At 43.5% G+C, this 13,486-nt stretch overlaps 1 protein-coding gene across 2 annotated transcripts in view; it reads left to right on the forward strand.

Moving 5' to 3' along the window:
- Positions 1-1,081: 1,081 nt before the first annotated feature.
- The window catches only part of POC1A (POC1 centriolar protein A), a 108,198-nt gene continuing 95,793 nt past the window's right edge, over positions 1,082-13,486 (forward strand). For both annotated transcript variants that reach the window (XM_038771245.1, XM_038771246.1), the window contains exons 1-6: positions 1,082-1,148; positions 2,957-3,041; positions 4,383-4,554; positions 5,717-5,896; positions 8,536-8,643; positions 11,789-11,904. In XM_038771245.1, the coding sequence (XP_038627173.1) occupies positions 1,146-1,148; positions 2,957-3,041; positions 4,383-4,554; positions 5,717-5,896; positions 8,536-8,643; positions 11,789-11,904 (664 nt within the window). In that variant the 5' untranslated portion in view covers positions 1,082-1,145. The remainder of the gene's footprint in view (positions 1,149-2,956; positions 3,042-4,382; positions 4,555-5,716; positions 5,897-8,535; positions 8,644-11,788; positions 11,905-13,486) is intronic.

A 13,486-nucleotide genomic window follows, 5' to 3' on the forward strand; every position in this document is an offset into this window, starting at 1 on the left:
TGTATTACAACCACGTTTGTTTAAATCGCCTACCAATAATGGTACGTCACATGTTTGGGATTCAGGCTTCAGTACGTATCAGGAATTTATTTATTTATATTGATGTCTAGACTGTAAACTCGTTGTGGGCAGGGAACGTGTCTACCAACTGTCATACTTTCAAGAAGCCCTTGCGTATTGAGCGTTTACTGGGTACAGAGCGCTGTACTAAGCGCTTGGAAAGTACAATTTCCAAGGGGAATTGTAGGGAAGCAGCGTGGCTCGTTGGAAAGAGCCTGGGCTTTGGAGTCAGAGGTCATGGGTTCAAATCCCAGCTCCGCCAATTGTCAGCTGTGTGACTTTGGGCAAGTCACAACTTCTCCGGGCCTCAGTTACCTCATCTGTAAAATGGGGATTAAGACTGTGAGCCCCAAGTGGGACAACCTGATCACCTTGTATCCTCCCCAGCGCTTAGAACAGTGCTTTGCACATAGTAAGCACTTAACAAATGCCATCATTATTATTATTATTATTATTACAATTCAGCAATAGTGTGCAGGGTTTATTGGGTGCAAAGCAGGGACGGTCTCCCTTTATTGCCGAATTGTACTTTCCAAACGCTCAGTACAGCGCTCTGCACCCAGTAAACGCTCAATACGCACGATCCATCGATGGCATGATTTTCCACGATCGGTCAGAGGATTTGACGGTATCCGGGAAATGCAGTCGCGAGCCGCTCGAGACGCAAGGGCCCCTTGAAAGGAAAGTGAAAGCGGGAAGAACTGCACTGGCCCGAATCTCCTGAGCCAGTTTTGAGCGTTGGGCAAGGCCTGCCAGAGGAATAACTTGAACTTGGGCCCCTTTTCAGATGCCAAGCATGCCTTTATGTGTGCCTGGTGGTTAGGGCATGAAACGGCTCCGTTTTAATCTTATTTCGACTTTCTTCGGCGCTCTCCTCGGCCGTCTTTTAATCGGAGAGAAACGGGTCAGCTCCTTGCCTTAAAAAAAAAACCCCGTTGCTGCCTCCCCTTTAAGACGATTCGGCTGTTGCTATTGGCAGCGGTTAGGGCGCGGAAAGCGAATTGCGATCGGAGCCTTCAGTCGCTTTGCAGGTCGCCCGTCTCTGTCCTTTCGCTTGCTTTTAGGGGACCGTCGCCAGCCCAGGCATGGTAAGAAACTCGCCCCGGGCCCTGTCGCCGGCCCTTTTCGGATGGGGAGCTCTGGAGAGAAATCGGTCGGCTGGGATGGGAGGCCGTGGAGGGAAGTTGATCGGTTGGGTTGGGGGGATCTGGAGGGAAATCGATCGGCTGGCATGGGAGGCCGTGGAGGGAACTCGATCGGCTGGGGTGGGAGTAGATCGGCTGGCATGCGGGGGCCACGAAGAGAAATTGATCGGCCGGTTTGGGGGAGAAGGGCGTTGGTTGAAGGATGGAGCGCGGGGAGGTGGGCGGCGGGAGCAGGTGGGGATCGCCTTCTTAACCAGGTCATTCATTCAATCGTATTTATCGAGCGCTTACTGTGTGCAGAGCACTGCACTAAGCGCTTGGGAAGTCCAAGTTGGCAACATTATAGAGACGGTCCCTACCCAACAACGAGCTCACAGTTTAGAGGGGGCTCACGGTCTAGAAAGTTAACCAGGTCCTTCATTCATTCATTCAATCGTATTTATCGAGCGCTTACTGTGTGCAGAGCACTGTACTAAGCGCTTGGGAAGTACAAGTTGGCAACATATAGAGACGGTCCCTAACCAACAACGGGCTCACAGTTTAGAAGGGGCTCACGGTCTAGAAAGTTATCAGTTTTGAGGGACCCGGTTTCCGATTTGGTGGACATCTCCCCTCCGCGCCCCCGCCAAAAACGATCAACCCTCGGGACTCAGTGTTTTTCTCAAATCTCTTCAGAAGGACCCCCTCCAAAGAACTCTTTATTCCCACCTGGCTGTGGTCTCTCTAAAGTCTCCCTAATTCTTCCCCCAACCCCTCCGCGGTTCTCACTTTAGGATCACCTCTTCTGGTTAATTTGGTCGAACAGTCAGATCGAGTATTAACTTTTTTAAAATTTGAAATGTCGCGGACTGTACCCTGACGTTCACCCAGGACCTTCTCCATAGCCTGGCAGCTGCCACCCCCAAACCCGGTGTCCCCCTCTCCCCTATCAATCTGGAGAAGACCAAGCTCCCGCCTTCAAAGGCTTTCCAGTCTAACGCGGACGTCAACGTAATTTATCGGTGGAGGAAGATGTGGCTTAAACAGCAGAGGGTGTAGAGCGAGCGCCAAGGTTGTTGAGGTTGCAAAACGGGGGAGATCATTCATTCAATCGTATTTATTGAGCTCTTACTGTATACAAAGCGCTTGATACATAGTTGGGAATGTGCTGGACCAATTCAAAAATGTTGCGCGTAGTCAATCGTATTGTATCAATCAGTGGTATTTATTGAGGGCTTACTGTGTGCAAAGCGCTTGGGCGAATACACTTCAAGGGAGTTGCCTTACAGTCTCTTCTCTGTCCTTTTTTCTACCCTCTCCATCTTCCTGATCCCGCCCTGGAGCACCTTGTTCTGGAACACTCTGTCCTGGGCCCGAGCCCGCCCCTTAACACCTCTCGCCCACTTGCCTCCTCGCCCCCTTCAGGCCGTGCTTGGAACACCTTCTTCTGGAATAGTCTTTGCCCTGGCCTCGCCCACTCGCCTCATCGCCCCCTTCAGGCCGCGCCTGGAACACCTTGTTCGGGAATATTCTTCGCCCTGACCGGCCCAGGGGTTTTAAACCAGGGGGAAACTTGATTTGGGAGGGGGCTTTTTGTAGGGGTTGAAAGAGAGGCAAGGCATCAAATCCACCGTGTCTTTTTCCTCCAGGAGGGTGTTTCGAAAACCGGGACTCTTTTGAGGGAAAAGTGTGTGGCTGGTCCGGAAGTATGTATCTGTGCAGAATTCTGTAGTCGTTCATCATACCATTCTGTGTATTTTCCTGTTTTTTAGGGGGATCCGAATTTGGAGAGACATTTCAGAGGCCATAAAGATATTGTCACCTCTGTGGATTTCAGTCCGAATATGAAGCACTTAGGTAAGATTGATATCCCTTGCTTGAGATCTCATATGCAGTTGCCTGTTTTAAAAATGCTTTTGAATGTACAAAGCCCAGACAGATTTAAAACACTGAACTAAGGATTATGTATCCAGTCTAATTTATGGTACAATGGAATCCAGACTACTAGCTCTCTTTTAGACTTTGCCTGCATCGGAATTAAATTCTTGATATTATATTGCATATTAATGGTTCAGTGGTAAAGAGCTGTAATTGTGTGTATAATTACACTATGCTTATATTCCAATCATTCTGCAATTTTGGGGCATAGCACCCTGCGAAGTAGGTCACGCTTTAAGCAGTGGAAGTATCAGAGAAGAGGTACATGGTTGACCAGATGCAGAAGGCAGCTTCTTTGGTTTCTATGTTGCTAAGGCATAACTACCCTCAGGGTTGGCCGAATAGAAGAGAAAGTGGTTATGAGAGGAGGGATTTAAATTGGAGAAAGGCATGCCCTTCCTCCTTGGTAATTCTCCACCCCTGCTCATCATCTCCTTCAAGGTTCATTTTTTGGGGGGCAGGGGGAACGGTGGAGCTGAGATGGTGTTTAGGATGGGAATCAGGACTTTTTTTGTCAAGGCATTTTTATTTTCTTTTCTATCTATGGCAAAAGTTGAGTATTTACAACCAGCCATAATAAAATTTTTACATTGAAAACAAAACGATCACGAATTTCTTCTCTCCTTCATGTCTCCGAGAGCATTCATTGCTTTGTTCATAATGGTTTTTTTTTTTTGCTTTCGAACTATCCCCTGAAAGCCCCCTCATTTCAGCTGTCCCACAATAAATGCCCACCCATTGCCTTTCTCTGTTGCAAGATCCCATTTTACCAAGAGGTAGCTTTGTGCTCTCATCTTGGTTCCTCCTGGGGCCACTAGCAGTGATCTCAAAGGAACAGAATAGCAGTCAGTCAGTCAGTCGTATTTATCGAGCGCTTACTGTATGCAGAGCACTGTACTAAGCGCTTGGGAGAGTTCAATATAATAGTAAACAGACACATTCCCTGCCCACAACGAGCTTATTGCACTGAACAGTTCTGGGCCGGTGAGGGCAACGATCTGCATTGTTTCTTCGGCTTTGCTTTTTTGGCCTGTGGAATCCACCATTTGGACATATAAAAAACCCCATTTCTCCCCAAAGTGTTTGCACTCTGCTGATTCTCTGAGGTTGATCTCTTTAGAGTTCTGATGAAAAATTTTGTATCACTAGTGGGAAGGATTCCCCCCCGCCGCAGTGGAAATGAGGACTAATATGTTGGATTCTTTTCTTGTCTGGGACAGTTTCAGCAAATGCTAATGGGAGTTTGGCTTCTAAATTTAGTAAGCGGCAGCGTGGATTCGTATGTGGTGATCTGGAACCTGAAACCTCAGATGAGACCTTATCGTTTTGAGGGCCACCAAGATGCTGTGATGTGTGTTCAGTTTTCACCCTCTGGAAATCTTGTGGCATCTGGATCTAGAGATCAAACAGTTCGCCTGTGGATTCCAAATGTGTAAGTGTAGTTGATTGGTAAAATCAGTATTTTGGCAGTCATGCTCCAAACTGTGTGTGTTTTGGGTTTTTTTGATGGTGTTTGTTGAGTGCTTACTGTGTGTTTACAAGAGGATAGGAGACAGAGCATGGCCTGCCATGCGTCCAGGAGGGGCTGTTGATAAGGATCTCCATCACTACCTCAATTTATGGTTCCAGAAAGGATCGGTGGATCATGAGCTTCAGCAAATCATACGGGACAACCTCTACCTCTGCACAGTACCATTTTGAAAACCGATGGAGAACCAGACTGGGTTTGAACTATTTGAAAAAGTCAAGATAGCTGGGCTGTTTGGGAAGCTAGCATTCACTTGGATTCTAAACATGAGGCAGCCATGATGGAGACTCCACTAAACAACCGATGGACTTCAAGAAGACTAGCTTTGAATGGATTACAGTTTACTATTTTATGCCACTTTATCCAAAAGTAAAATCCCCTTAATTTCTCTCCCTTTGAGTTACATAACCACAGCAAGTAATTCACCTTAGTGTAGCACTCAGACATCACCTTTTGGCTATTTAACATCAACTTGAGTCTGTGCTTGGCACACAGGGACAGCCAGTGGGGACCAGATCACTTGGGTTTACCTTACCTCCTTCCCTTCCCCACAGCACCTGTATATATGTATATATGTTTGTACATATTTATTACTCTATTTATTTGTTTTACTTGTACATATCTATTCTATTTATTTTATTTTGTTAGTATGTTTGGTTTTGTTCTGTCTCCCTCATTTAGACTGTGAGCCCACTGTTGGGTAGGGACTGTCTCTATATGTTGCCAACTTGTACTTCCCAAGCGCTTAGTACAGTGCTCTGCACACAGTAAGCGCTCAATAAATACGATTGATTGATTGATTGCCAGGCACTGTACTAAGCACTGGATTAGATGCAAGTTAATTAGGTTGGACACAGTACATGTCCTGCATGGGGCTCAGGGTCTTAATCCCCATTTTACAGATGAAGTAACTGAGGCACAGAGCAACTCGTTTTGGGGCAGTTTTTCGAAGGAGGGGACTATTGCGTAATTGATTGGGAATGACTTTTTTAACTCCACCACCTGCTATGCAGAATTGTCTAAAATGTGACTTTTTTACTTAACATCCTAATTGTTTTGCCTTCAGGAAAGGAGACTCTGTTGTGTTTAAAGCTCACAAGGCAAGTGTAAGAAGTGTTCATTTCTCCAGTGATGGTCAGCTGTTGGTGACTGCGTCTGATGACAAGACTGTTAAAGTGTGGACTGTGCACAAACAGAAATTCTTATTCTCCTTGAACCTGCACAGTAACTGGGTCCGTTGTGCCAAGTAAGTCCACTCTTTTGGCAAAGAGATTTATTTGCTGGCCAGAATTTGTTCTGTAAATAAATGCAATGGGTATTTACAGATAACCTGTTGTTCCCCGGGGCGAGGTTGAGATTTTAAGACACATCCTATTTTGATCATTGCACCTGGTTCATCTTGCTGACTTGTACTTCCCAAGCGCTTAGTACAGTGCTCCGCACACAGTAAGTGCTCAATAAATATGATTGAATGAAAGAATGAATCAGCCTGAAAAGATGCTGCTTACACTACTTTATTCATTCCTTCATTCATTCATTCCCAGACTGAGCCCCCCCTTTTCTTCTCCTCCTCCTCCCCTCTTCATCGCCCCGACTCCCTCTGTCTGCTCTACTCCCCTCCCCGCCCCACAGCACTTGTGTATATATGTACATATTTATTATTCTATTTATTTTACTAATGATGTGTATATATTTATAACTATTTATATTGATGCCTGTCTACTTGTTTTGTTGTCTGTCTCCCCCTTCTAGACTGTGAACCTGTTGTTGGGTAGGGATTGTCTCTCTTTGTTGCCGAATTGTACTTTGCAAGCACTTAGTCCAGTGCTCTTCACATAGTAAGTGCTCAATAAATACGATTGAGTTAATGAATGAATGAATTCATTCAGTCATATTTACTAAGAGCTTACTATATGCAGAGCACTGTAATAAGTGCTTGGGAGAGTACAGTACAACAATAAGCGGTGTCATTCCCTGCCCACAATGAGCTCACAGTCTAGGGCCAGGGAGACAGACATCAATATAAATAAATAAAATTACAAATACATACATAAGTGCTGTGGGGTTGGGGGGAGGGGAAGGGCAAAGGGAGCAAGTTGGGATGACGCACAAGGGAATGGGAGATGAGAAAAAGTGGGGCTTAGTCTTGGAAGGCGTCTTGGAGGAGATGGGCCTTCAATAAGGAATGCATTCTCTCAGGGTTTCTTTTGGTTTTCATCTTTCTCTGATGATCTTGTCACTACCCCAGTTGCATATTTATTGTTCTTCTCCAATGAATTATAGCTTTTCCAAGAAGGATAGAGACAATTTATTGAAAGTATTTCAGGTTCACTGGAGAAATAGTAATACTAATTAATGCTAATTGTGGTGTTGGTTCAGTGCACTAAGCACTGAGGTAGTTATAAGAGAATCAGGTTGAGCACAGTTCCTGCCCTGTATGGGGCTCACAGCCTGAGGAGGGAGAAACAGATATTTCTGCCCCATTTTGCCAATGAGGAAACTGAGGCACAGAGAAGTGAAGTGACCTGCCCAAGGCCACTCACCTTACACAGAAGGTAAGTGGTAGAGCTGGATTTAGAACCCAGGTCCTCTGACTTGCAGGCTCTTTCCATTAGGCCACACTGCTTCAAGCCTCTCCCAAGCAGTTAGTACAGTACTTTGGCCATAGTAAGTGCTCAATAAACACCATAGATTGATTGATACTAGATATTCAATTTTAACTCTTATCTAGAGAAGGGAGAGTTTTCCACCCTCTGAATTAAGTGAGATGATTTTTTCTCAGTCTAAAGATCTCCAGGTAACTCCTTATTTCTCTAAATGGTCATTCTGTTTCTGTAGAACTTTCCCAGCTGTAGTCTCTTGCCTCCACTTTACTTAAGAAACATCTTTGGTTCCTATATATGTTCTTATCCATTTACCAGAAAAGAAACTTATTTTCCCTTTCCATAATGCTCTGTATGTAAAAGAAATACGGCTTGACCATATAGAGTCTGTTGGTTATTCTGCTTCTCCCAAATTGTTTTTTCTATGTTCTTCTGTCTAATACAGTCATTATAATCCTACTTGGATTTATTTGGAATTTTGCTGTGAAGATCTCAAAGTGTTTTCTCCTAAATATATATAAATATATATATATATAAATAATCAGTCTGTCATGAGAATAGCAGAAGATTAAAATGTTATCAAAAGTTAACACAAACAATAAAGGAAATCAAGAGTGGGGTGGGTAGCAGATGGGGAGCAGATAATTTAAGGAACAAGAAGAGATGAAATTTGTAGAATTTAGCTCCCTCCCCTCCTGCTGATGTTTATGTGTAACTATCAGATCCTGGAATGATGGACAGATGCTAAAACTCTTATTACAGTGGAAAGTGTTATTGTGGTCAGAACCCCATAGTGAGATGGGTCAAAAATTATGGTATCTGCCACTTCCTCCTAACTGGGACATACTCCTAAAATGGTTAATATTCATATAAAAACATCTGGCACCATATAATTTTCCAGTAATTCTCTCTCATGAATTTCTTTTCATCTTTTCCTTAGAACAGTTTTTGTTTCATGTTTTTGGCAGAGGCCCTTATGATTTAGGCTAATCCAGAATATGAAAGTTGTTTTGTCAACTCCATTTTAGACCTCATTTGAACATTTAACAGTTCAAGGAAGAAGAAACTTAACCTCTTGTGGAGAAAAAAAATCAACATACCTTTTCAGCAGAGAGGACACCAATTTCTCCTGTAATTCTAGCAAAAATGCCTAGGAAAACACATATAGTGACAGAACTGCTTATACCCTAGTTGTAGTAGTGAAAGTCTTGCATATGTATTTTACTCCACCTACTGTAGCGGCTATTGTGACAGTGTTACTTTTTTGTTTGTTTGTTTTAAGATTTTCTCCTGATGGGAAGCTGATCGTATCGTCCAGTGATGATAAAACTGTCAGAATCTGGGATCACTTCACTAGAGAGTGTGTGTATTCTTTCTACGAGCCTAACGGGTAAGTGCTGTGTGTTAGGATTGGTGACTGCTTATCTCTAATTTCCAGGGTTTTGAACTGGGCTATAATTTCCTCTGACCACAGCTACCTAGTGAATTTAAGATGACTGGAATTTACTCAATCACTTAATTACCATTTCATTTAAAACAGACCCTTCAATTTATGGTAGCGTGGCATGGTTGCCATGAATTTACGATCATGGTACCCCAAAATAGAGCTAATATTGTTGGCTTTTCCAAAAAACTTTCAGCAGAAGACAAGGTCAAAACCTGTCATTACATTTGTAAGAAAGGTGCACCTTTCTCCCGGGTAAAGTTGGAAATAAGTGTTTTTAATTTTCAAATTATTTATTAGCCAGTCAGTAGCCTGACATGCCAAGATAAACCTGGGAGTCAGAGGTTTTTAAGTTGAGAGGATCTCTTATTGAGGGATGTGTACCTCTCTGTACTAGGTGCCTCATTAAATGTATGGATTTTACCCATCAACAAAAAAAAGGAATAGATACATATAATAAAATGAGCTATCTTCTAGGAACCAGGCATGTGGATGACTGTTTATTGGCATTTTTGAAAATTCAATACCAAATGTTATAGTAGCATCATGCTAATTTTGAGACACATTATGGAGGGTGGAAACGCAAGTATTAGGGTCCTTTTCTTGGCAGTCGTTTCAGAGTGATCTCAGGATCCCACTATCAAGGCAGAACTCAAGAGTTTTGGCCCCAGGCTTCCGTGTCATTTATTTCCTAATCTTGTGTTATGTAGTGGATAGTGGACGGGCCTGGGAGTCAGAAGGACCTGGGTTCTAATCCCAGCTCCCCCACTTGTTTGCCACGTGACCTTGGGCAAGTCACTTCACTTCTCTGTGCCTTATTTGTAAAATGGGGATTGAGACTGGGAGCCCTATGTGGGACAGGGACTATGCCCAACTTGATTACCTTGTCTCTATACCAGTGCCTGGTACAGTGCTTGGCACATAATAAGTGCTCAACAAATACCACAATTACTATTTTTATTAAGAATAAAATGGAACCATGAAAAAGGAAGATAAGTTTATGCCTGAAAAGAAGTGAAGTTTTTTAATTCAATCATTTTTTTTCTATTGACTTTTCCCTTTCCTCATTTTGTAATACTCAGAAGTGTGATACAATTAGATAAAACTTCTTGGTATGTTTTACAAATCCAAATGTGTAGCCTCCTAAAGATCTCTCTGATTGATCATTGAATATCAGGGCAGTGTATTCTTGGTATTTAACCACTATGACGGACAGACTATTTTTGAATTTACAAAAATGGTGACTGGTCCCCAGTGCTAGATATAACTTCATTCTGTCATCGCATGCATTTCTCTTCAAAAATATCTACAATCTCAGTTTGCACTAATGGTATCAGGGTTATTCAGTGAAGCTACAAACCTTCCTAATGAGTCACTTCCTACAGGTGGTATTTCCAGACTAACCCCCTCCTTCCTGGTCATAGGATCCTGTTTATTCCTTAATTGATTCAGTTTTCAATGACTTTCATTTTTACCAGTTGTATCTGTTCTGACTCTTCCTATTGGATGCAGGGGTGTCAGTGTGTGTGTGTGTGTGTGTGTACACGTACGTACACGTGCGTGAGGGGGTGGAATATTGAGAGGGTGTATCAAGGAGGGAAAAGCTTAGCTTCTGAGTCCCTTGTGGGGTAGGGACTTTTTGAACTGTATGTTTGTATTTACCCCTGCACTCAGCAGATAAGAATTTAATAATTGTGGTATTTGTTGAGTGCTTACTAAGTGCTGGGGTAGATACAAGCTAGTTAGGTTGGACACGGTCCCTGTCCCACATGGAGCTTACAGTCTCAATCCCCATTTCACAGATGAGGTAACAGAGGCCCAGAGAAGTGAAGTGACTTGTCACACAGCAGACAAATGGAGCCAGGATTAGAACTCAGGTCCTCCTGACTCCCAGGCCCATGCCCTATCCACTTGGCTATGCTGAATACCATAACCAGTCAGTCAGATTGGGGGAAGAGGAAGAAAAGAAGGGAGGGGAGGGAGAACGTGGGGAGAGTGAGGGAAAGAGGAGGAAAAGATGGAGGGAGAGAGGAAGGGGAGAGGATATATACCCTCTGCTTCCATGCTGTCTCCACTACCACAGATGCCACAGCTGCAGTCATTAGCCAAGCAGCAGTAGCCCCCAGGTAGGTCAACTGGGTTGCAGCTGGTTTAGTTTGAGTGATGGCAGCCACAGCCTTGGGCTAGTAAGCGGCATGATGGGTGTGTGTATTGGAGCCATGGGGTTTACCCAGCCAACAAGGAGGCTCCAGGATCAGAGCATTCTCCTGGATCTCTGAGAGAGCAGGGGATGATGCTGTATAACTGAAAGTGACAAGAGGCCCTGGTGGACCTCCAGAGCTATCCGGTGAGGGAGAGAGGAAATTTGCAAGGTCCAGGGTTGGGCCAGGGAACAAAAATTGAGTTCACCTCAATCCCCTCTGGCCTCCAAGCAGGGAGGCAGGCTAGTTAGGGACCATGTCCTTAGGCTGAAATCATGAAGACAGAAAATGACTCTCCCTCTCTTCAAAGCCTTATTGAAGGCACATCTCCTCCAAGAGGCCTTCCCAGACTAAGCCCCTCCTTTTCTCTTCCCCCACTCCCTTCTCTGTCGCCCTGACTTGCTTCTTTGGTTCTTCCTCTCTCCCAGCCCCATGGCACTTATGTACATATCTGTAATGTACTTATTTATATCAATGTCTTTCTTCTCCCCCGCCCCACACACAGACTGTAAACTTGTTGTGGTCGGGGAATGTGTCTGTTTATTGTATTGTACTCTCCCAAACACCCAAACACTTAGTACAATGCTGTGCACATAGATATGATAATAAATACGTCAGTAAATACGAATGAGTGAATGAAGGTTTACTTTCTACCCACTATGGTGTAAAATTGTAGGAGGCTAAATACGATGGGAATGGGCCACCTATTTTGACAATCTTTGGAAAATTATTTCTAACCCCTGTACACCTAAGGGAATGAAACTAGCAGGTTAAGGATGTAGATTTTTTGTTTTTTTGCACCTGTTTGTTAGCTCAGTCAACAGAGGCATACTCAGACTTAAAACTGAAACATTTCTATTGATATCTCATGTAGCTATTTCTCTCTGCAGATTTATCAGTTACTTGGACTTTCATCCTAGTGGTACGTGCATTGCTGCTGTGTCCACAGACAAGACTGTGAAGGTGTGGGATATCCGAACTCATCAACTCCTCCAACGTTATCAAAGTAAGTTGTGGAGAATCATCATCATCAATGGTATTTACTGAGCGCTTACTGTGTACAGAGCACTGTACTAAGTGCTTGGGAGAGTCCAATAGAACGGAGTTGGTGGACCCTGTCCTTGCCCATGACAAGCTTACAGTCTAGAGGGAGTTGTAACTGAGTTAGGATGATTCTTCACTGCCAAAATGAACTTAAAAATCACACTGTTTTTTTAAAAGAATAGAATTTTCATTTTTGAAGATTCAGAGGGTAGAAATCGGGTTAAGTTGCATAAAACTCTCAAAAATCCATACCCTACTCCTGCTAATCATTTTTTTCCTTTTAGCTTGCCCAGAGGGCAGTAGAGAATGCCTACTGTTTCATAAGATAGAAAAGAATGTACTCTATGGAAAAATCAGAGAGCCGAAAGGGTACAAAAGCTGTTAGTTCCCAGAGCTGGAATTGGAACTCTTTGACCCTCTAAGTTTCAAGGACATTACTCATTCCTCTGAGGTCTGCTGTTTTTTGGAACTTCCGAAGCATGTGATTAGGAGACTGCAGTAAACGTTCCTTTTTGAAAATGATGGAAATGGGGTGGGAAAAGGAATCTTTAAAAAGATGACCCACTATCCCATTTTGATTTTCTTAAGGTTGTTCAAGACTGATTTAAAGCAATAAAACGTTTACATGATCCTCATGGAGAGCTTATACAATGCAGAGGTTAAATATTAGGATTTTGTCTTAAAGATATAAGGAATAGGGATAGTAGCTACTTTGAAGATGGGAAGGGTGTCATTTATGTAATGTCTTTCTACCAAGACAAAGAGACCTATCATCACTTTCTTTTGTGGAGTCATTTGTGATGAGGCAGCTGAGTGGGGAATCTCTGACACTGTGGTTTGGAAGTCCCGTTCCTTTGAAAAGTGGGCTAGGTTTGGATCTCTCAATCAGTGATATTTATTAAGTGCTTCAGGTGTGTAGTAATCTTGGCTCCGCCACTTGTCTGTTGTTTGACTGAAGGCAAGTCACTTAACTTCTCTGTGCCTCAGTTACCTCATCTGAAAAGACTATGTCTATGTGTGATGGCTGGACTGTGTCTGATGATGATCTTATATCTACCACAGTGCCTAGTACAGTGCCTGACATATAGTAAGCACGTAACAAATACTATTATTTTTTTAAAAAACAACCCTCTTTGTGAGCCCTGTCCCACTATTCATGCTGATAGTGCACGATATTGCCAGCAAGTGGTGATGATGACGATGATGGCATTTATTAAGCGCCTACTATGTGCAAAGCACTGTTCTAAGCACTGGGGAGGTTACAAGGTGATCAGGTTGTCCCACGAGGGGGCTCACAGTCTTAATCCCCATTTTACAGATGAGGTAACTGAGGCTTAGAGAAGTTAAGTGACTTGCCCAAAGTCACACAGCTGACAATTGGCGGAGCCGGAGCAGGTGGCAACAACCTGCTCTAAGAACCATGACTTTTTATAAGCTGATATTACTGTGAGCTCCATGTGGGACAGGGACTGTGCAATAAGCACTTAATACTAATTTTAGAAATTGTTAAGCACTTACTATGTTCTAAGCGCTGGGGTAGGTAC

This window comes from Tachyglossus aculeatus, chromosome X2, assembly GCF_015852505.1.
Source record: "Tachyglossus aculeatus isolate mTacAcu1 chromosome X2, mTacAcu1.pri, whole genome shotgun sequence".
Taxonomy (NCBI): Eukaryota; Metazoa; Chordata; class Mammalia; order Monotremata; family Tachyglossidae; genus Tachyglossus; species Tachyglossus aculeatus.